Source organism: Accipiter gentilis, chromosome 14 (genome assembly GCF_929443795.1).
Source record: "Accipiter gentilis chromosome 14, bAccGen1.1, whole genome shotgun sequence".
NCBI classification, from domain to species: Eukaryota; Metazoa; Chordata; class Aves; order Accipitriformes; family Accipitridae; genus Astur; species Astur gentilis.
Window position 1 is genome coordinate 15,856,324 of NC_064893.1, and position 22,564 is coordinate 15,878,887.

At 52.0% G+C, this 22,564-nt stretch overlaps 1 protein-coding gene across 1 annotated transcript; it reads right to left on the minus strand.

Moving 5' to 3' along the window:
* Positions 1 to 509: 509 nt before the first annotated feature.
* On the minus strand, positions 510 to 20,634 carry LOC126045533 (centrosome-associated protein CEP250-like). The gene is made up of 18 exons (XM_049816824.1): positions 19,957 to 20,634; positions 17,419 to 19,825; positions 16,707 to 16,763; positions 15,899 to 15,981; positions 15,159 to 15,324; positions 14,307 to 14,413; positions 13,029 to 13,256; positions 12,368 to 12,512; positions 11,937 to 12,083; positions 11,522 to 11,752; positions 9,747 to 9,940; positions 7,381 to 7,508; positions 7,006 to 7,175; positions 6,010 to 6,189; positions 2,748 to 5,267; positions 1,836 to 1,991; positions 1,292 to 1,399; positions 510 to 1,124 (listed from the first exon to the last, which is right to left on the minus strand). Exons 2-18 carry the CDS (start codon positions 17,515 to 17,517, stop codon positions 873 to 875), a joined length of 4,971 nt encoding a protein of 1,656 aa, XP_049672781.1. The 5' UTR covers positions 17,518 to 19,825; positions 19,957 to 20,634; the 3' UTR covers positions 510 to 872.
* Between the last annotated feature and the right edge of the window lie 1,930 nt (positions 20,635 to 22,564).

Below are 22,564 nucleotides of genomic sequence, written 5' to 3' on the forward strand. Positions count from 1 at the left end.
GCAGCTGGCCTTGGAAGCCTCCCACGCTTTGGTAGGTAACCCAGAGGTACGCGTGGGAGAAGCGGCCGTCTGCTGCTAAGAGCATCTCCCAGGAAGGGGGAGATCAAGTTCCAGTTCTGCTGTTTCCCAGACCCAGAGGGGTGCCCCAACTAGCCAGCTGAGGACGATGCTTTGAGCAGAGCACCTTCATTTTCCTGCTGAACTGCTGGAGTAGGTCCACAGTGCGGGCAGACACAACCGTCACAGGGGGAAGGGGGTTCTATCCGTTATCTGTAGCAACGGAACTGCAGGCGCTGAGGCTTCCCGGTGAAAACACCCTTAAGGTATAACTTGATGGCTTCAGCGGTGTGCTCGGCTCACTTGCCAGAGCTGAGCACCGTGTACTTTACTCGCATAAATCTTACAAGCATTTTGCCCTGAACGTCTGTGAAGATTCACCTCCTCCGGGAGGCCAGGGCGTACCAGACGCTTAAAAGCACATGGAGGAGGAGCCTGGCGACTGCTGCTACTGCCAGTACCGCTGTCAAGGGATGCGCTAGGGTTCAGGAGCTGGGATGTACACTCTTGCACTGATAAAACAAGCGTCCACGCTGTGCTTAGGTCTCCGACTCGGCCCGATACTGGGATCGTGATCAGCACAGCATAGCAATAGGAGACTAACGGTTGCCCGAAGGCTGTAAGCTCTGGCGCTGCCTCAGACCCCTGGAGCTCAGATAGAGTGCAAGCTCTACTGTTAACGGAGTCAAGGGAAAATGGAAGCCGTCAACAAGATGAGTAAGACTCAAGGGGAACATCCTTAGAATCTTCTCTATATTCAGGCGAGTGCCAGTTCTCTGAATTTCCTCCAATCCCTCTCCCACCACGCCTGACCTCTAGGCAAGCCAGAGCCTAGACCTAGGTGCATGACGTTGTGTGGCCATGGCCAACAGATGTGTCTGACTGACTGGGTATTTCCACTGCCTGGTGTACTCACTTCCCGACAGCCAAACAAAACTCGGGCTGTAGCATCGTGCAAAGCTGTGCCCCTCAGTACAGCCACGGCAGCTTTTGACGAGAGCCTTCCCACTCCTCACCTGGTTCTGCAACTCAGCTAATCGACGACTGCAGCGAGCGTGAGACTCCTCCTGTGAAGAAAATGCAAGGATTTCCTTTTGGTCTCCAGTTTGGCCAGGGCCATGGTCTACGTTCCACTTCTCTTGGGTCTATGCTGGGGGGATGCTGCCACTGGGATTTGCCACTGTTCCTCTGTACGGCCAGACCCTCCTCCCACCAAGGAAGATTCTGTTCTCACCTGTCTAGAAGCAGCCATCTTGTGCTGGTCAGAGAGCGAAAATCCGCACGCATCCGGCAGCGACCGACCACTGTGATATCTCTTCAGTCTCCTCCGTTCGCGTTCCACCTGCAGGCGATAGGTGATAGGAGAAAGGGTGACAGAAACCTGCCACCAAACAAGGAGCAAAAGGAGCTCTGGACATCATGGCAAGGAGATTTCTGCTCTGCTCAGAGGCTGTTAATTGCCCCAGAGAACGCTGCGGGCAAAAAGCACTCAAAGTAGGCTATGGAAGAGAAAGAGCAAGAGGAAACAGGTCCTGACACAAGAGTGTCAAATGTGCATGTATGGGGACACTGGGGCAAGAAGGCTGGGACCGGAGCGAATGCGCATTTGTGAAGGCAACGGGGTGCCAGAAGAGAGAGCAAATACAAAAGCGTGTGTCCACAGGGGGAAGCGGGAGAGGGAAGGAAACAAGCAGAGGACTCCAAAGTGCTGTCTGTGGAAATGTGGTGTGATCCAGAGGACCGTGAGGCTTTGCAGAGGCAGTGAAAGCCTGTTTTACCTGCTCGAGAGTCCTCCTGAGCTCAGCATTGAGTTGCTTCAGCTCCGCCTTCTCCAGTTCCAGCCTTGCAACTGCTCGCTGCAGACATTCCAGCTGCTGTGACAGGAGTCTCTTCTCCGAGAGCCATGATAGCTGCTCCCCTTCTGCAATAGCCTGCTGGGCATACAGAGAGGAGTTTATGTTGAGCTGGTGCCCCATAAGGGTTAGGAGGGACAGAATCGACAAGTCGGGGAGTGTGACCGGACTCGGGAATGGACAGTGCCAAGTCCCTTCTGCTCCTCCGGGTTGACGGGCCAAAACAACACACTCTCTTCCTAGGGGCCCTCCTCCCGATCGCCGTGGGGAAATCCACACAGATTTGCCTTCCGGCTTTTTGGACCGCAGCACAAGTACATCCTGAATGCGCAATGAAGCCCTTCACCTGATCAGGCAACGGTACGAATGCCGTTATTTTTAATACACTGGAAAAGCTGTACCTCCAAAATCGACATCTCTGAAAGCACCGTCAGCGCAGCTGCTGTGCAACCATCGTTACAAAATTCTGCTAAGGCTAGTCCCTTACTTTGGTCAACTGTGCCCCTACCTTTCCATGCCAAACCCCAACCGCGACACGTTGGCTAAGCTTGCCTACGCAGGAGAGAACCAATTACCCATCCCCAACGTTTGGGCTTGGGGTAACTCTAACAGCAAGCTCCGTAGTTCTTTCAGTAGTTCGGGGGCTGACAGAAAACATGTCAGCAGGGGAATGCCTTGAGCTACGCAGACAGGCAAGCCTGCTGGCTACAACCGCAGTTTCTTTGGCCAAGCAGGTCATGTATTTATGGGACTACATATTCCCGTATCTTTATGGGCATCATCCTTAGAATCCTTTATAGGCATTTTAGTTGACTGATGATCAGTCACACTGCCTACCTGATGATGAAACCGGTCCGTGTCCCTCTCCGAAACCATGCTCTGCAGGATGGCTATTTCTTCCCTCAGAGTCCCATTGGCCATTTCACTCTTGGTAAGGGCAAGAGTCAGAGCTTGTGCCTTCTCTTTCCATTTGACTTCTCTGCTCTCGGTCTGCTTCAAAACAGCAATCGTGCGCTCCAATTCTTCCCCCTTGGCTTTCCGCTCATCCTCCAGTTGTTGCGTTAGCTCCTTCTGTCTTTGCAAGGAACGGTCTCTCTCCTGGAGAACTCGCCTCTTCTCTGCTTCCTCTTCCTCCCATTTCTGGAGTTTCTGGATTTGTTTCTGCAGGGTCTCTCCGCCATCCTTCCATCGCAAAGCTGATGTTAATTGTTTCAAGAGCTCGCTCTGCCTCCTAAGCTCTTGTTCTCTCTCTCTCAGAGTCTTCTCTAAGTACCCGACTCTGTCTCTGTGGTTCTTGATCTCTTCATCCTTCTTTGTCAGAGTCGGCTGAACATGCTGGAGATCTTCCCGAAGAGCTCTTACCTCCTCTTTTAACTCTTTTAGTTCACCTTCAGCCTTGGCCTCTTGCTCCTTCTCACGCAAGGCTTCTTCCAGGAGCTTCTCTCGCTCTCTGCCATGCCTAACCTCTTCATTCTCCTTGGTTAGCCTCAGCTGGAGATTCTGCAAGGTCTTCAGTTCTTCTTCTTGGCGCTGGAGTTTTTGCATGAGAGTTTCATTGTCTTCATCTCTCTTCCTCACCGCTTGCTCAAGCAGATCCACTTGCTGCTGGCATGACGTTAGCGCTACTTTCGTGCTTTCTTCACGAAGCCGGAACATGTTCATTTGCTCGGTCTGCCTGAGGAACTCCGAGTGGTTCTCCTTCAAGATTTGGCTCATTTTGTCTAGATCCTGCTCTAGACTCTTGGCCCGCTTGCCTTCTAACTCCTTCTGCTCTCGAAGCTCCTGGACGTGCTCTTGCAAAGACACTATCTCTTGATCTCTCGCTTCTAGAGAAGATTCAGCGTATTCTAGTTTTTGCTGTATGGCTTCGGTCTGCATCGCTGCCTCCTCCTTTTGCTGTTGAAGCTTAGCGATAGCTTCCTCCAGAACCTCTACCTTTTCCTCTCTTTCTTTCAGAGTCAGCTTTGTTGCTTGGAGATTTGTTTGCTCAGCTTCATGCCTTTCCTCCTTTTCCTTCCACGCCTCACATTGCTTTCTAAGGGATAGAATTTCGTGTTCTTTTTCCTTCAGTGCCACTTGAAGCTGCTGCAGAATTTCCTTCTGCTGTCCAGAGTCTCGCTCTTGTTTTTGGAAGGTCTCAATCAGTTCCTTCTGAGATTCAATCATTAAATCCTTTTCTTTCAGTACTGCTGTAGTGTATTCTAAGTCTCTGTGCAAGACATTCATCTGTTCTTCTGTTTTCTCCGCGTAGCTCCTTGCTTGTTGCTTTTGGATGTCTAGGAGTCTGTCCTTTTCTTTTAAGGCTCCTAAGGTCTGCTCCAGTTGGTCGCGGACAGTCCTTAACTGCATTTCCATGACTTCTTCAGCTTCCCGGATTTGCTTTTGTTGTGACTCAAGCTCTTGATCCTTTTCGGATAAAGACAGGGTCATCTTTTCTAGTGTACCACGAAGCTCTTGCAGGTAGCCCTCTTGCTGTTCCTTGTACTGCTGCAAGAGTCTTAACTGATCCCTTTGAGAATCACACTCGCTCTCTCTGTCCTTAAGAACTGCCCTCAGGTGTCCAAGGCTCGCGTGCAGAGATTTCACCTGTTCTCTCTCCATTTCCAGCGCTTGGATCTGCTGAGTCAGAGACTGCAGCTCCAAATTCTTCTCCTTCAAGTTTCCTTTCATATGATCAAGATCCACCTGCAGATTTCTCACTTGTGATGCACCGTCTCGTTCTAGAGTCATTATTTTCCCCTCCTGGAATCGCATCTCCCGGTCTCTCTCCTCCAGCTCTTTGCTCATCTTGCTGACAGCAGTCCTCTGCAGTTCTCGCTGCTTCTCCAGCTCCCGTATCTGTTCTTGCTGGGATCCGATCTCCCGGTCTCTCTCCTCCAGCTCTTTGCTCATCTTGCTGACAGCAGTCCTCAGCATTTCTTGCTGCTTCTCCAGCTCCTGTAGCTGCTCTTGCTGGGATTCAACCTTCTGGTTCTTCTCTGTTATGTCCTTGATAACCTCACTGACAGTGGTTTCATGCATTTCTTTCTGGTTCTCCAGCATTCTCATCTGTTCCTGGTACAACTTCATTTCTCCCTCCCTCTCTGACAGGATGGCAGTCATATGAGTGAGACTCTCCTGCAAAGCTTGTCTCTGTGCTGCCTCTTTTTGGAGCATCTGGATTTTCTCCCGCTGCGTTTCCACTTCCTCGTTTTTGATTTTTAAGACAGACAATGTAGTTTGAAGTTCTTGTTCAAGGCAGCGATTCCTATCTGTTGCTGCATTTGCTCGGGTTTCGGAGGCTGTGACCGAGTCCTGAAGAAGTTTCATCTCCCGTACCAGTTCTTCTTTAACTGCTCGCAGTCTGTCCCGTTCCTGCTGCAAAACAGTGACAAAGAGGTTCAATAATTCCACCCACGTATGTTTGCTTGTCGTACTAGATTTGAACTCCTGCTTCAGTGGCTGCCCCCTCCCTCCCTGCCTCTCGGGACATTGTAAGACCTTCCCCGCGCCACCCCCCTTTCGGTTGCGTCTTTCCCAGCTTACTCGGCCAGTCCCGTCTTCCTTTTTGCCCTTCTCCGAACCTCTTCTAGCTCTAGTGTGTTCTTTTGGGGAGGAGCTGCCAGAACTGCAGCCAGGATTTAAAGTCCAGACTAACCATGATTTAGGCAGTGGCACGATGATGTTCTCTCTGATAGGGAGGGAGGAAGGGAAGACAGAACAACCCCGTTGTTGGGGTTGGGCGTTGGGGGGGTTTTTTGGACCTCTACCGTGTAGAGTTTTCAGGGTACCATCCTCTAGAACACCACTGTGCCCTCTTGAAGGAGCAGTGGTCAGACCACAGACACAGTTACAGTGTTCATGTTCTCTTCAGGCTGCAACGCGCTTCCTGCCTTTCTTAAACCTACACTGGGGTAGCCTCTCGCATTACAGGCCCTGTCCCTCACGGCACAAAGGTCTCACGGCTGCCAAGGCATCGCTCCTCTTTACAAAGGGGTATCTAAGAGACGCTTCTACCCAGACGGACGGTGTCCAGAGAAGCACTGCCAATAAGGAGCCCAGAAGAGTAAAAAAAAAACAACAAAAAAACCCACACGAATTCTCCTTTCACAGTCTTTACCTCTTGCTTGGCACTTTCCGCTCTCGTCCGTTCCTCCTCTTGTTGAGCTTGCATGGTAGCAACTTTCTGCTTCATATCAAACAGCTTCTTCTCGTGCTCCCTTTCCGTCTCTGCCTTCTCCTTTTCCCACTGCTCCAGCATCTCCTGTAGCTCTGAATGGTGCCCTTCCCGCTTGCTTGCCTGATGAGGGGAGAAAAAGACTTCAGGATGGAGTCCCAGCCAAGCTTCTCAAAAAAATGGGAAGCTTCATCCCTCCCACAAACCCCCACCTCGACAGCGCACAGTAGTGGCTTTGTGCCCTCCACAAATCATGTCCGATCAAGGAACTTAAAAGGAGGGTCAGCTGGTGGAAGAAGAGGAGATGTTACCTTCCCCTCTCTGGCGGCTGCCTGTTTCCTAGCACCTCTCGCCTACGGGATTTCTCTCTAGTCTCAGAGTCTCTATTTTCAAAGCTCAACTCCATTCTCATCAAGGAAAAGATGCAGATGGACTGCAGGGTGAGAAAGAGGCCAGCACCCCGATGCCCTAGTCACAAGACGGGCCACGAACTCACGTACCAGGAACAAGGGGCTGTTCTATCTGTTCTGTATGCTTTAAGCCCAAAGATAACACCTCTGTCAACCATGAAAGGACAGAAAGAAAGGAACAAAGTTCCCGCGACTCCAGTTGGCAGGAAAGTTAGGACTCTGCTTCACGGTAGACAGGAGTCTGCTAAGATCCTACCCCTTTACTGCCATGCCTTGGGTGGGGACCACCCAACCTTCTGCTCAACTCGTCTTAGGCCCACACGGAATCCGTGGCTTGCATTTACTGTCCCGGCATAGTCCCGTAGGTCTTCACGTGCTTTCAAGTGCGAGCCGTTGGCTCTGCTGCCTGGCCTAGCAACGTGTGGCCTATGACAGACGCTTGCTGCCATTTCACACGCTCAGGCTATTATTCTTCTAAAGCCAGCCCACAAAGCTTGCCTCAAGAATTCAGAAGCATATTGTTTCCTACCAGCTCTTGCCGGAGCTTGTTTATTTCCACTTCGTGAGCCGTTTCCCGAAGTTTCAGGGTATCGTTATACTGCTCTTCTGTCCGCAAGAGCTGTTGCGCCATGTTTTCCCGTTCCTGCTTCATGAGAGATCTCTCTGCTTCCAGCTCACATTGAAGGCACTTCACTTCCCCTGCAAACGTGGCAAATGGCAAGATTCAGGGCCTACACAAACAGCGGTTCTGACTTCACTAACCTTAAGCCATTTGAATTTCAGTGTCGGAGGGATCTGTCCCCAGCTCCTGCGCTCCTTAGAAGCACTGCACACAGAGAGCTATTTTTATGCCATCCTCCCTAGGCAGGGGGATCACCAGAAACAAAGCACACGAGGCTCTCACCTTGTATCACCTCCTTGGCCTGCCTGACTGTCTGAAGTTGGATTTCAAGCTGACTCCTGGCGATCTCCAGCTGAGATAAGCGCTGCTGAGCCTCAAGCAGGCTGGATTCCAGGGTCTCCCTCCCGCACCTACAAGACGCCAATACGGAGAGAAAGGAGTTTCTTGCTCCTGACGCCCACAGGGAGCTAGTCCAGTAGGAACTGGTTCAAGATCCCTACCCCTCAGTACGGAAAATGGGTTGCGTGGAAACTGGGATACAGAAGGCATATTTCTGCCATTTAAAAGAGCAAGGCAGGCCCCTCTGAGGGAATGCCCAGGCTTTCCTTATGACCTAGCGTAACACAGAAAGCCCAGCCAAATTTGATCTCCACAGGCAAATCTTAAATTGCTATTGTCTGATCTATGACACACGGGTAGCTGCGCTCACCAAGTCTGTGGCAGCAAGCAAAAGCCCAGCCTCTGCTCACAGCCCTTTGCTCATCATCACTTCCAGGTTGCTCTGCAGGGGCACAGAGTAAGAGGATCTCCCTGGCTGACTCGTGACTTTTTGATGCTGTTCGTAGTGTACGTACAGGGAGGTGATCTTCCAGACTCCCTATATTTCAAAGGGACTAAAGCAATACATCAGATCCTATAGTAAAATCTCATGCTTGTAAGCAGCATTTGTAAGAAATCTGAACTAGATTTTACCTGAACAAGGACTACCTGAAAGGAGAGACAGGTAGCCTTCAGTTTAAACTCTTGGAAGTTCACGAGAAAAACTGGCTACTTTTCTCTAAGCGTTGCTAACGAAGCAGGCAGTAGCCCAAACGACTTGCCGCTCTTTAAAATGGAAGTTGTAGTACTGCGGAGGCAAATTGTTACATCCACAGCCTTCAACCAACTGCTACGTATGACACACAGGATTCTGCAACCAGGAGCTGAAGTTGCCTCCCTGATCTAACACGGCGTCCGGTGTGCCAGGTTCCTACCATACACAGCACTGCCTCACTAGAACAGGCGTGCAACCAGGATAACATCCTTCAGGGTAAAGGGGCACCCGAGTGGTACAGCAATAAGACCCACAACAGTAGGATTTCACTGCTCTGATGGACGATGGAGGGTCTATCTTCAAGAAGGAGAACGAGCACATATTTCTGACTACGCCAATCTCTGGCAGTCCAGAGTAAATATGCTCCATTTTAAGGATAAATCAAAGTCAGTCTCTAAACCAGAACAGAGAAGATAAAGAGTCCAAAACTGTGACGACAACAACAGGCTCTTAAGAACAACATCTGGCAAGAATAGTTGCTGCAGCCCAATAATTGACAGAACATAATTCAGCTGGATCAAATAAGAGGAGCTGGAGCTCAGAAGCAGCAGCAGCTCTCAAGAAACAGACCGAGTCAAAATGGTGTTTATCAGCCTTGCTAACAACATACTCTGGAGTGGTAAGGCGTAAAAGTCAAGAAGCATGACAAACAACCTCTCATTTGTACAGCTCTGCAAGGTCAGGAGTCTTCTAAAAAAGACCTGAGAGGAGGACAAACCTCTCGATACGTTGGGCAGTTTGGGGTGGTTGGTTTTTTTTAAAAGCAGAACTTGTCACACGTGATCTTAGAAACCTGATCCAGCAGAAGGACAAAATCTTGTTCCTTCCCTGCATAAACTCCTCCATGATGTCTGTCTCAAAACAGCACGTGGTAAGGAGTACCGGACCCACACACCAATGATGGGCAACAATTCCCGCAGACTGGCGAGCATTCAAAAGAGGCTTCCCTGCTGCTGGTGTAACCAACTCTAGGTCCTGCACCACAGGTAACAAGAGTTAGACTAGAAAGAGTAGGCCCTCAAGATTTTCAGCACGAGCCTCTAGCTTCACCCTAAACGGCAGTGTCCTACTCGCCATGTCCGTACGTAATAGCCTTGAATTCTGAAGATCCCCTGTCAAACTACTGGATAAGGAAAGATCCAAGTTCAAACGTGCAGAACGAGAAACCAAAACCAGAAAGAAGCTTTGGGTTTCAGTAAACATCTGCATGGTTTAATTATTACTCAATGCAGAGCCAAGGTACCAGATACCGAGGAATTACGCTGGCTTGCTTTGGACTTCACACAGGAACGTGCAAGGGGGCATAAACATGAGCCCCAGGCTCAGGAGAGCTTTGTTAGCTTTAGCTGTCAGAAAAATAACATTCAAACCATGCTGTACTGGTTTGGGTTTTTGGTTGGGTTTTTTTGCTCGAGATTCTTTCATTTTCTGTCCATGGAAGGTGAAAACAGCTCAAAAGCATACAGGATGCAATGAAGCCTCGCGTAACGATTATCACCTCTATAATTACAGCCATTAAATAATCTCCTGCCTAGGGTCTCCCCCCTGCCTTTACCTGGCCTCTGCCAGCTGCTCTGCAAGGCCTCGTCTGTCCCGCTCCGTGGCTGCCAGTCGCGCCTCTAGGGCAGCCTTCTCGTGCGCCAGCAATTCCTTCTCTTTGGATACGTTGGCCAGTGCCTGCACTTGGCGAGAGGACTCCTGCCGCAACTGCTCCAGACCACTGCTAGCTGACTCTTGCTGGCGGTGAACCTGAAAGCGGGACAAAATACAGTTAGAGTCCTTTCTCTGGAGTTCTGTGCAGAGCCAGCCAGTGCCACTTCTGAATCAGCTAGAGGAGAGAGAGCTCCGGTACTCTGGCCTGAAAGTTTAAGAGCATCTGCTTCATACCGCCCTAACAGCCTGGGCTGCCAAAAGGCACTAGGGCTGTTAACCTGAAAGCCATGTGTAATAAGGCCCTACTGGGTTGCCTGGGACCAGGCGGCCCCTTCAGGACAAACGTACACACCCCAGACTACATCTTTTCACGCAAAAATACCACATCTTCCACAACTGCCACCTTGCAAACTAAAGTTCTATCAGAATCTATTCCAGTGCTGGAAATTTCCAGGAACCGTTGAGCAAGAGCAACTTTGCTCGCCGAACAAAGTGGAAATACACATGGTTTCTCCTTCTAGAAGAAGAAAAACCAACATCAAAGCGTCACCTTGTTGCAAAACACCACCACACACCTACTTCAGTGTGTACAGCAGTTGGATGCAAAGAGGTGATCCTTGGCAGGGAAACAGCCCTCGTGGTGAGCAGTGTCATTCAGTGATTTACGGAAGTCCGGCTGGTGTGGCCAAAGAGACGGTAGACTCTACTTGGACAGTAGTTCATGTCAACAATACTGTTTACTTGTCTTACACAAACAAGTTGTCCAATAGACCTTGCTGGCATTCAAGCCTGAAGACTAACTGTCGTTTTTTGGCTTTCTTCTGCAGTGATGCCAATACACCTCTGACGGGTGTTTGCCAAACAGACCACGTACTCCAAAACTAAGACTGTCTAACAGAGAACAGACCATCAGACACAAACAATTCTCCTCTCAAAGTTACCCCCTAAGACCTAAGATTGTACATTATGAAACCGACACTGAAAGGATGGCAAACTCCCTAGTCTCCTCCAGCGATACAATTCTCCCAAGCTCTTTTTCCACTCTACCAAAACCAGTTAGTCCAGAGTAAACAGTCTTCTGTGATCACCTCTTTCTCAGCTTCTCCCTCAAAGCCTAAAGAGGATCTAGCAATTCAAAGCGGCACGTATGTCCTAAAATACAGTTTCAACAATTTCAGGATGTCATTCCCGTTGTTAGCAGTACAGGACAGCAGACGCTGACTTGCCCCTTTGTCCCGCCCTCCAGGACCCAACAAGCGGAGCTTGGAAAGTTGCAGACCTCACAACAAAAAGCGTAAATAGAAACATGCAGCCCCGGGGGTTTTTGGCCTCAGAAAATGGGTGAAGAGCTACCCTGTTTGCTTCTTTCGACGCATGTGAGAGTAGCAGCCTCACGCAGATTCGTGGGCAAGGCAAATCACCTCTCTGCAGCTTATCAAAAGCCAAAAAAGAGGCCAACACAGCCAGGTGGATTAAAGGAATCTCTAGAAGCAGAGAATTGCACAACAGCTCTGCAAGCCACCAACACATTTCCAGAAGGAAGTAAACAAGGCCGTCAGACCCCCAGCGCTACCAAGTGTCTCCTTGACAAAAAACACTGCAGAATCCAACAGATACAGCTTCACTGAGCCAAGCAGCCAAAAGCCCACCCAGAAAGCACCAGGTTTTTGGTCTCACCTCATTGAGTTTCTCTTGGGTTTCTGCCTTCTCCTCTGCCAGCATCCTCAGCTCTGCCTGCAGCCCCTCCTGTTGCTCCTCTGCTTTCTTCAGCAGCTGCTCCAGGTGGGCTTTCTCTGCGCTCAGCGCCTCATTTGCTCTTTCACACAAGTTCAGCTTCTCCTGGTCAGAGATCTTTGCTCTCTCCATCTCGTCCACTTTGCCTGACAGAACGTCATGCTCTTGCTCCAGCTACAATCACAGAAGCACAGAGGAAATAAAATAACAGTAAGGTTTACTCTGTAGGAGCTTCGGCTTGGACAGGGAAAAGAGCAACGTTTCCACATTCAGACAGTCATACTGTCCGAAGGCAAGAAGGCTGAGAAGCAGCAGCTGGAGACAAACACCTGGCAAGATCTTTGACAACTCTGCTCACCTGCAACACGAGTTTGTTCAGCTGCACTTTATCCAACGCAAGAGCTTCATTGATACTGCTCATGTTCGCTGCTGCAACCTGTAGATCGGCTATCTCAGCAGTCAGCTTATTCTGAGCCCCTGTCAACTCTGCTACTGACTGCTCTGCCTGCAGAGACAAAAGAACAACATGACAACAAAGACAGGAAAATCCCTGACCTCAAGCAGCAACTCCAGGTCCCCTGTTGTGTCTCTGACACGCTCCCAGTTCCGCGTTCCCAACAAGCACGTGGGCACTAACTACACCGGAGGGCCTCTGTGGTCCGATCACCATTTTCCAAGAAGGACAACAACATTGTCCCTGGCTTCTACTGCCAGAAACACCATCTGTGGTGGTCTTGCTATCACAACTGCCTCTCCCACAAGTGCTGCCTCGGAATAAGGTGACCATACCTTTTCCAGTGCCACGGTAAGCTCGTGTTTCTCTTGCTTCAGAAGATCCCTCTGAAGGTGCGATTCCTCCAGCATCTCTCTTGCGACTACCAACTCGCTCTGTAATAATGAGTGTTCTCCTTCAAGTGCAGCTAAGTCCTTCAGTCTATGAGAAGGGGAAAGACAAACAAGTTTTTAACGCAAACTCATAATCACAGGATGATTCAGGTTTGTATGTGTGATGTTGCAAAATGGCACTCCTTGCCCCAAAGGCCTTCTGCACTCAGTCTAGCGTGGAAACGGCAGTACGGAGGGGCTACGTTGCATATGATGGTCCTGTGCAAATTCCTCCCAACTCCTTTAGCACAGCCCTGGGTAGCAAAAGGGCTGTGCAAGAGACACAGCTCTCTTTACGCTCGTCTCCATTTCTCACCAAGAATCAGTTAACAGCAAAAACATTGTAATATGCCATCTCTTTTCCAGTCCTGCCTTCCTCACAAGAGCTTCTGTCTGTCAGACAGCTTTTTCTATCCGTTCTGTTGAAGGCAATAGTTTGACTAGGGACAGGAACAAGGCTGTGCAGAATGGGTGCGTTTTAAACGTGAACGCAGCCCATCCTATGAATCCAACAAGCACCCACAGAAGATAACGCTGCTAACAGCAAAGTTGAAAACACACTCACCTGTCCTGAAGCTCCTTCTTCTCCGGGTCCCCTTCGACTTGTAAGCGCATCACTTCCCAAGTCTTCTGGCTTATTTCCTCTCCCGCTTGCTGCTGTGCCTGATCCTCGAGGACAGGTCTACCCGGCGTAACGGGTGCCCAGGGCCGTACGCCACAGTTTAGGCGGGAGCAGTTTACAAGTATAGATCCAGAAAGCCTCATTTGCTCTGCCTTCAGCTCTGACAAATCTCTGAAGAAGAATCAAGAAAGAGGTAATGTTCACGCCACCATCTTTATCAGCTGGCTCGCTTCCGAAGCACGGCATTGCGCAACAGCAAAAGCCGGCAGGAAAGACGACATCTTCGCTGGGGACGAATCGTTCACCTGACACTTTGGGATCAGGACACATCTTGATCCTTGGGCAATGGGTCTATTTGATGGTTGAGGAACGCATCTATTTTCTCCCCAGAGAGAAGAGGAAATGTACGGAACAGCCAGAAGGCTTCGAGAATTAACTAGCGGGTCAGGCATACTCTACGCATTAAGGAAAGCTTATCACCAAAGGTGGTAAACGGCTGACGGTAACCCAGAGTTTGAAATTGCATGCTGACACCAGAAGAATTTACTCTTAGGCTACGCTATTTGTCTCTGCACAGAAGGCACCTGTGAGAAAGGAACCTCAGAGGGCCCAAGAACAAGAAAACAATCGTAAAAGGGAGGGATCAAACTAAGCAAAATCAATTGGAGAAATGTAATAGCAGGGTAGAGAAGCTATTCTTTCTCTCAACAGTGTTGGTACAGGAATAAGCGGATGCAAACTGACCAGGACAAACGTAGGCTGGAAATGAGAAGGAAAAAATAACTACATACATATTCATGAATGATCTTTCCATCGGGAGCAGTGGGAAAGGAAAGACAGTGAGATTTAAGGCAAATTTTAACCACTCTGTAACAGGGGGCCGCTCCACATGCTGCATGCATAGCTTTGGTGAGTCTCTCCCAACTCGCCCACATATGCCTGTGTCTGTGTTAATATGCCCAAACATCACCATAGCCAAGTTCACCTGTTCAGGGCCTCTGCATTGCTTATAGCCTGAGCCCCTCAGCGTTATCTGAAAACCAGCATCAAACAAAATGATTCGGAGTATAGCCTAAGGCATGCTTAATGCCATCGCTTCAGACTACCAAAGGAGAAATTGTATCTTTAGCCGCAGCTAGCGTAACATCAAGGCTCAAAAAGCAGCTGTGAAGGGAAGCTATGTTTTTTCTGCAACGAGATCTAGCCTTCACTTCTACTCACCGGTCAGTGGCAGTCTTCATTTCCAGGAAATGACAGCGGAAGGTGACCACCTGACGCCACAGGCTGAGTAGACGGCTGCGTTCACCCCTTAGGTAGCTGTCATAAAGCTAAACAGGCAAAGGCAAAAAGAAATGCCAATTCAGCCTTCGCTGTCGCTGTACAAGCCTTTCAGAGAGGAGAGGGTACAACCGTCATCACCGAGTCTCCTTTAAGAACTATTCCAACGGGGGGGGTGGGGGTGGGGAGCATCAAGGACTGAAGAGCCACCACAGAGGCATCCTCAGTAGACCTGCCACCTGACTGCAAAGAAGGGAACAGCCACACTTCCCCTGCAGGAGCGGGTATCAACACAGCAAACCGATCGCGATTCATCATCTCGCCTTGCAGAGGTGTCTAACAGGCTCGGTGGAGGAAGACAAAAACAAGCCCCTCCGAGACCAGTGTCAGATTTGCTTACAACAGCCTATTAGTAAGGGAGGCCTGTCTTGTTCTTCTGTTGGCTACCCTGAATCCAAAAACACACAGACCTCTCTTCGGTCTCCACTGCTGCAGACAGAGATTTAGGAACTATTAAAAAACAGACGAGCGTTCATGTGTCACTGCCCTCCAGTGACCAGCAAGAGCAAGCATTTGCCTTTGAGAACGACCAGTACGGTCACAGCACGCGGGCATCTTCCATCACCACAATTTCCTGACACTCCTCCATCTCACACCCCTGTCTTCTGCTCATAAACACCAATACATCCTCAACGGTGCCACGACTTTCACACGGCAAGTTCTCTAGGCCAGAAATAAAACCCATTCTCATTCCACCCCAGCATCGCGTCCGACGTTCCCGTCGCCCAGCCTTACCTCACGTTCACTGCGCCACTCGCTCTCCTTCACTTCCAGCTCCTCCCGGGCCCTCATCCAATCCACCGTCAGTCTTCCAACATCTTCTTTAAGGGCTGAATTAACCGCATTCGCTTCATCGAGCTGTTCCTGCAGGAGAGTGTTCACTTCTGCCAGATTCTCACACCTTGGAAAGGGAGAAACAGCAACGAGGTCACTGAACGACTGCTATCCACAAGCAGCGTCTCCGTGATTTCCCAACTCCCTCAACACTGACTTTGTTGTCAAACTGAGAGGCCCTAAAAGTGCTTTCTAGGATTAACTAAGATCTCTCTGTGATGGCATGCTCATTTGCTTCTCCTTGCTTTAAGCCTTCTACTTCCACCTCCAATTTCGGTTTCCCCTTCTACTTTGACGATGCCCACAGTTCACGTCTTGCCTCCCCTTCGTGCTGTCTGATCACCGGATGCATCGCCTTTCTCTAGCACTCTCCTGACCCGCTCACCTACTGAACCACAGAATAATTTAGCCTGGAAAGGGACCTTTGGAAGTCACCCGGAATAACCCCCCCGCTCAAAACAGAGCCATTCAGCACACAACACTATTACTGCACCACAGAAAACAAGACTGTGGACCTTTCTGCTTTCAAAGCAGCTTGCCCAACTGCTCCCCTTGGGGAGACCAGGGAGCACTGACAGGTTTTCCCTCACTTCCACGAGCATCCAGGATACCAGGTATGAGGGAACGCTTCTTCCTTGTACCTCTGCTGCTCCTCTTCCACCCGAAGCAGTGCTTTCTCCAGGCTCTGGTCTTCTGTGGCTTCCCACCTGCCTGGAAGGGGTCCCTTCAGAAGAAAGGAAAAGTTTAGTCAAATTCTCGCCTTCCCTTCACTGCTGTTAGCATCCACCGCTTTCCGCTCCATTCGCTTGGGTAGCTCAGGAGCTCGTGGCTTCTTCCAGGCGTAACAGTGTCGTGACTATGGAGAGCAAGGGAGGGGAAGGGTGGTGCTCAATGCGAGCAGCTCTCCTCAGTCCCGCACTGTGGCACTCTCGCAGCTAGGTCTCCTTAGCTCACAACCGTGAGTGCTCTCTTCGACTTGAAGCCTGGGAACGCTCTCCTACTCTCCCACCCTTTGTTCTTCCTAGGTTTGCTTTAGCCGTGAAGCAGAAAGAAAAGCCCATAGCCGTATGCTGAACGCCAGCATTCTTGCCTTCCAAAATGCCACGTTTCAACCCGCTCTTTTTCAGAGACGGCCATAGAACCTAACAGGCAGTGTAGCCCTCTCCTGAGCCCTAGGACAAAATGTTACGCCAGCAATAAAGCACTCTTTCTCAAAACTAAACCCCCCCTCCACAGGGTTTCCTGCACCCGCATTTCTGGGACCACTGGCTCCTCCAAGAACGGCAACTGGACAAAACACTCGCAGGCAAGCTTACAGCGCTTCTTTAAACCCTCAGGCAGCAAAATCTTGCTTCCCTCTGCCCTCTGCCATTGCTTTGGGGAGCTTGCTTTGGCCCGCGTTAACAAACGCTACCTACACGGTCTTTACTTGGCAACCTGCACACTCACCCCTCCTGCTGCCAGCTGCTGCTCCAACTCTCGACACCGAGTCCGGTACTGCAGTACCTGGACGGAGACATAGAATGAAGATGAGCGAATGAATGCAGCTTGTGACAGGCTCGGCTCCTCCTGCATTAGCTTTTCTCCAAGTCTTTACAGCCCAAGCACAGTGCGTTTCACAGCGCTGCCGATGCCGCCCACAAGAAGTCGTTACCATACAGGGAAGCTTCGCTTTATCTCCTGAGACGGGGCTTCTTTTCCACGTACTGCTACCTGCTCACCCTAAGAGCTGCCTGCCTCGGCCCGGGGCCGCCCCAAACCACCCCCGCCGGCTCGGCTCCTGCCTCTGGGACAGCCCCCTGCTAACGTGGCCCAACAAAGGCGCCTGCGAGCCGGGGGGCTGCTTTATTTCAGGACGGACAAGCCCTCACGAGAGGCTCGGCAGGGTGACAGCGGCAGGGCCAGGCGCCCAGCGGGACGGGCCGGGCCGGGCGGAGGAGGGCGGCTCCCGGGGCCTCCCCCGAGCTGCGGGCTCGGCGCCGTCCCGCCCGCGGCAGCGCCGGGGAACGCCCCGGGGAGGGCCCCGCTGGGGCCGCGCCTTCGCCCCCCGACATCGCCGAGGCCCCTCTCAGCGCTGCGCGGGCGGCCCGGGCACCCCGGCCCCGCCACCGCGGCCCGGCCCCGGGCAGCTCCCCGCCGGGCCGGCGCCCCCGCTCCTCACCTTCGCCTGCAGCTTCCGCACCAGCACCGCTTGCCGGTGCTGCGCCTCCTCCGAGCTCTGCAGCCGGCGCCGCAGGGAGGCCTGGCTCCGCGCCGCCATGCCCCCGCTCTCCAGCCGGGCTCCGCCGCCTGACGGGCCCCGCGGCGGGGGCTGCTCCGCGGCCTGCCCCGGCGGACCGCGCTCAGGCGCCTGCCGCGGCGGGCGCAGCGGCTCACCCTGCCGGCCGGGCGCGACCGGGAGAGCCGGGCTCGCTCTGTGGCGGCGCTTCGCTTCTCGCTTCTCGCTCTTCGCTCCTCGCTTCTCGCTCCTCGCTGAGGGTGCGGCGGCGGGCTGCGGTGCTGCCGCGGGGGAGAGGCCGCCCCGGCAGCCGCTCGCTCCAGCGCGTTCCGCTCAGAGACCGTTAAGGGCCCCGCAGAACGCTGGGGGCAAAAAGCGCCCCCGGTGCAGTCTGGGAGAGAAGGAGCGCGAGGAAAGCCCAGAGGGTCGGATGGCGGGGTCTGGGGCCACTGGGGCAAGAAGGGCGGGACCGCAGGGACCCTGGAAAAGGTCCATCGCCCAGGGAAGCCAGCTGAAGAGCTGGCACTTGCTACGAAAAGCTCCAACTTCAGCCCCTGGAGCCGGAGTTCCCATCTAGTACGAAAGCCAAGCACACATAGGTGCAATGACTGACGCTTTCGCTCCCTGTTGTGCAGCAGGAACGGGACGGACTGCAAGCAGGGGGAGAAAAACCGGCACGGCAGAGAAAAGTTCAAAGTTACAGGACAACGAACGCTGTGAATTAAGCTTTATTTCGTGAGCACGTGAAGAAATGCAACAAACACACACGACAAACAGGGCTCGGTCCCCTTTGCCCGGGCTACTCTCTGACGTGAATTCACTCAAGCCGTCATGTTTCCTAACTTACAACCCGTAACACTAAAAGTCCTGGGCTTATGGCGGGGGGGCAGGGGGAAAAAGAAAAAAAACCCAAAAGCAAAACCAAAAAAAAGACGTTGTTTCTCCCTAGTGAGAGTGCTCATCCTTCCTCCTCCGTCACTGCGCGGGCGTCCCCCGTATCACACTGTGAAGCACAAAAGCCCCAGCAGTCCAGCTGCTGTTGAATCTCCTTCAAAGGCTTTTTGGCTCAGCTGCTGTTTTATACCTTCCAGCTTGGAAGTCTGGTCTATACCATTTCCAAAAGTCAGCAGATTCTGACAATACTGCCAGGCAAAGATGGGGGCTGCAGGAGACAGCCAGCTGCAGGTGCTAATGGCTGCATCATGGCCCTTTAGCTCTTCCTGGCCACCTGTGCTGCCTACCTGGTGCTCCCCCTTCAACCCAAAGGCGCTGCTCCCAGCATACATCGGGCCTTAGCGTGAGCTGGGCTAGCCCAAATCTGAGCAGGAGCTGAGCGAACAGTCACACTCCACCCCTTGGTGCAGTCAAACATCTAGCGAACCCGCTGCTTCGGCGAGTGGAGGTACCGTTACTCCTCTTGCCTCGCCTCCAGGGATCTGAGGCAGCGCCAGAGCTTACAGCCTTCGGGCAACCGTTAGTCTCCTATTGCTATGCTGTGCTGATCACGATCCCAGTATCGGGCCGAGTCCGAGACCTAAAACAAGCGTCCACGCTGTGCTTATCAGTGCAAGAGTGTACATCCCAGCTCCTGAACCCTAGCGCATCCCTTGACAGCGGTACTGGCAGTAGCAGCAGTCGCCAGGCTCCTCTTCCACGTGCCTTTAAGGGTCTGGTACGCCCTGGTCTCCCGGAGGAGGTGAATCTTCGCAGGCGTTCAGGGCAAAATGCCTGTAAGATTTATGCGAGTAAAGTACACGGTGCTCAGCTCTGGCAAGTGAGCCGAGCATACCGCTGAAGCCATCAAGTTATACCTTAAGGGTGTTTTCACCGGGAAGCCTCAGCGCCTGCAGTTCCGTTGCTACAGATAACGGATTGAACCCCCTTCCCCCTGTGACGGTTGTGTCTGCCCGCACTGTGGACCTACTCCAGCAGTTCAGCAGGAAAATGAAGGTGCTCTGCTCCAAGCATCGTCCTCAAATGGCTAGCTGGATTAAAACGCTTCAGGTAGTACCAGAAGAACCCCAATCCCTTTCAGATGTTCACATGGAGAAGGAGGGCATCTGGGAGTGCCTCTTCCCCTCCACCCACTGGAAAGGGGCTTGGATGGCTTTCAGGCATTTGCACTGTCGCGTCTAAGCGAGGATGGAGTCTTAAGCTATGCAAAACGGCAAAAACCAATGGAGGGTGATGATATAGATTGACACGTCTCTTACCTGTGTTTCTCTCTCAGCTTCACCACCATGGGCAAAAGTTCATATAGCGCAAACACACCAGGCAGGCCCTGGTCTCCCAGTAGCCCCTTGGCTATCTTCTCATGTCGTGTAACTGAAAACGGGTTAGTCCTTACCACCTAGCAGGAAACAAACACAGCAAACGTCGTTTCGTTAGCGAGGCACAGGAAAGGCTACTAAAACACAAGTTCAGTGAGCCGTATCAGTGTAGCCCTGCCCACTCACTTGTGGGGGGCCTGACAGTACTTACAAAGGGTCATAAGAAAAGCACCATCAGGATCGAGTCTATTTTTCCTACAGGCTATCAGTTAAAGCCCCAGCTAGCCCAAAGAATGAGTGACGCATCAGTGCCCAGGCCGGACTGTTTCGGTCTCTGCTGGCAAGTAACGGCACAAGCTGCTCCTCTCGACCTCAACCCCAAGTCCACGTCATCTTCCACCAAAATGTAGTCCACCCAAGCATGCTTCAGGAGACAGCACCGGTAGGAGAAAGCCATACGGATATGCAAGCGTGCGAAAAACGGAAGTGATACATAAAGGCAGGAGAGTGCCAGGGCTGCAGAAGGACACAGATTGCCCATCTTGATATAAACGAAGATCACCCTGCAGCATTCTCCTGCACCCTGCCGTTCTTCTAACCCTTGCCCATACCAGTCCTATTCTTAGAGCAAATCAACTGGGTTTCTGTAAAAAATGACATTACGTTCCCCTATTGACATTATCCCTAAAATGACATGATTATCCCCAATAAGCTATCTGACCAGGAAGGCCAAGGCGTGGCTGGAACTGAACCTGGCAAGGGACGCAAAGAATAACAAGAAGGGCTTCTACAGGTGTGTCGGCCCAAAAAGGAAGGTCAAAGAACGCGTACACTTCCCTCCCCCCCGATGAGCAAGACTGGCAAACTGGTTACAAGGGACAAGGAGAAGGCCGAGGTACTCAACAACTTTTTTGCCTCAGTCTTCACGGGCAGCCTCTCTTCCCACACCTCTCCAGTGGGTGGACCGCAAGACGGAGACTAGGGCAGCAAAGGCCCTCCCACTGTAAGAGAAGATCAGGTTCGTGACCACCTGAGGAACCTGAACATACCTACGTCCATGGGACCTGACGAGATGCAGATCCCAGAGTCCTGAGGGAACTGGCTGATGGAGTTGCCAAGCCGCTCTCCACGCTCTTTGGAAAGTCACGGCAGTCGGGTGAAGTCCCTGGTGACTGGAAAAAGGGAAGCATGACACCCATTTTTAAAAAAGGTAGAAAGGAGGACCCTGAGAACTACCGACTGGTCAGCCTCACCTCCCTCTGGGCCTGGGAAGGTCATGGAACAGATCCTCCTAGAAGCTATGCTAAGGCACGTGTTGGACGGGGAGGTGAGTCGAGGCAGCCAGCACGGCTTCACCAAGGGCAAGTCCTGCCTGGCCAACCTAGCGGCCTTCTATGATGGAACGACTACACCAGCGGACCAGGGAAGAGCTACAAACGTCGTCTGTCTGGACTTCTGTAAGGCCTTTGACACGGTCCCCCGCAACGTCCTTCTCTCTAAATTGGGAGATACACGGATTTGATGGGTGAACTGTTGGATGGACGAGGAATTGGCTGGATGGTCTCATCCAGAGGGTAGTGGTCAACGGCTCAATGTCCAGATGGAGATCGGTGACAAGCGGTGTCCCTCAGGGGTCCGTACTGGGACCAATCCTGCTTAATATCTTCATCAACGACATCGACAGGGGGATCGAGTGCGCCCTCAGCAAGTTTGCAGATGACGCCAAGCTGAGCGGTGCAGCTGACACGCCTGAGGGATGGGATGCCATCCAGAGGGACCTGGACACACTCGAGAAGTGGGCCCATGTGAACCTCATGAGGTTCAACAAGGCCAAGTGCCAGGTCCTGCACCTGGGGCGGGGCAACCCCCGCTATCAATACAGGCTGCAGGATGAAGGGATTGAGACCAGCCCTGCGGAGAAGGGCTTGGGGGTGCTGGCGGATGAAAAGCCAGCAATGTGCACTCACAGCCCAGAAAGCCAACCGTACGCCCAGGCTGTATCAAACGAAGCACGGCCAGCAGGTCGAGGGAGGTGATTCTGCCCCTCTACTCCGCTCTGGTGAGAGCCCACCTGCAGCACTGCGTCCAGCTCCGGGGTCCTCACTACAAGACAGACGTGGACCTGCGGGAGTGGGTCCAGAGGAGGGCCACAAAAACGATCAGAGGGATGGAACACCTCTGCTGTGAGGAAAGGCCGAGAGAGTTGGGGTTGTTCAGCCTCGAGAAGAGAAGGCTCTGGGGAGACCTTGTCACGGCCTTCCAGTACTTAAAGGGGGCTTATAAGAAAGATGGGGACAAACGTTTTAGCAGGGCCTGTTGTGACAGGACACGGTGTAATGGTTTTAAGCTAAAAGAGGGTAGATTCAGACCAGATACAAGGAAGAAACTTTTTACGATGATGGTGGTGGTGAAACCCTGGAACAGGTTGCCCGGAGAGGTGGTAGATGCCCCGTCCCCGGAAACATTCAAGGTTACGTTGGACGGGGCTCTGAGCAACCTGATCTAGTTGAAGATGTTCCCCTCCCCCCGCTCACTGCGGGGAAGGGGGCGGGCCGGGTGGACTACACGACCTTTAAAGGTCTCTTCCAACCCAAACTATTTTAAAGGTAATCATAGAATCGTAGAAAAGTCCAATGGCTTACGAACCCTCGGAAAAACTCCTACTGAGTATTCTGAGATTAGCAGGCTTGGTGCATGAATTCCCAGGAGAAATTCTCTAGCCTGCTGTACTAATGAGATTAAGCGAGATCATCACCCCATCCGACTTCAACAGGCAGAAGTCGCTCCAACACGTCACCACGTCCTCCACAACTACATTA

Excerpts from the sequence above, each read along its gene's own strand:
- LOC126045533 (XM_049816824.1), bottom strand. The coding sequence starts at position 17,517 with ATGGCGGCGCGGAGCCAGGCCTCCCTGCGGCGCCGGCTGCAGAGCTCG. Across the intron at positions 7,176-7,380 it reads GGCCAAGGAGGTGATACAAG|GGGAAGTGAAGTGCCTTCAA; the intron begins GTGAGAGCCTCG and ends CCACGTTTGCAG. Across the intron at positions 1,400-1,835 it reads TCAGGAGGACTCTCGAGCAG|GTGGAACGCGAACGGAGGAG; the intron begins GTAAAACAGGCT and ends TATCGCCTGCAG.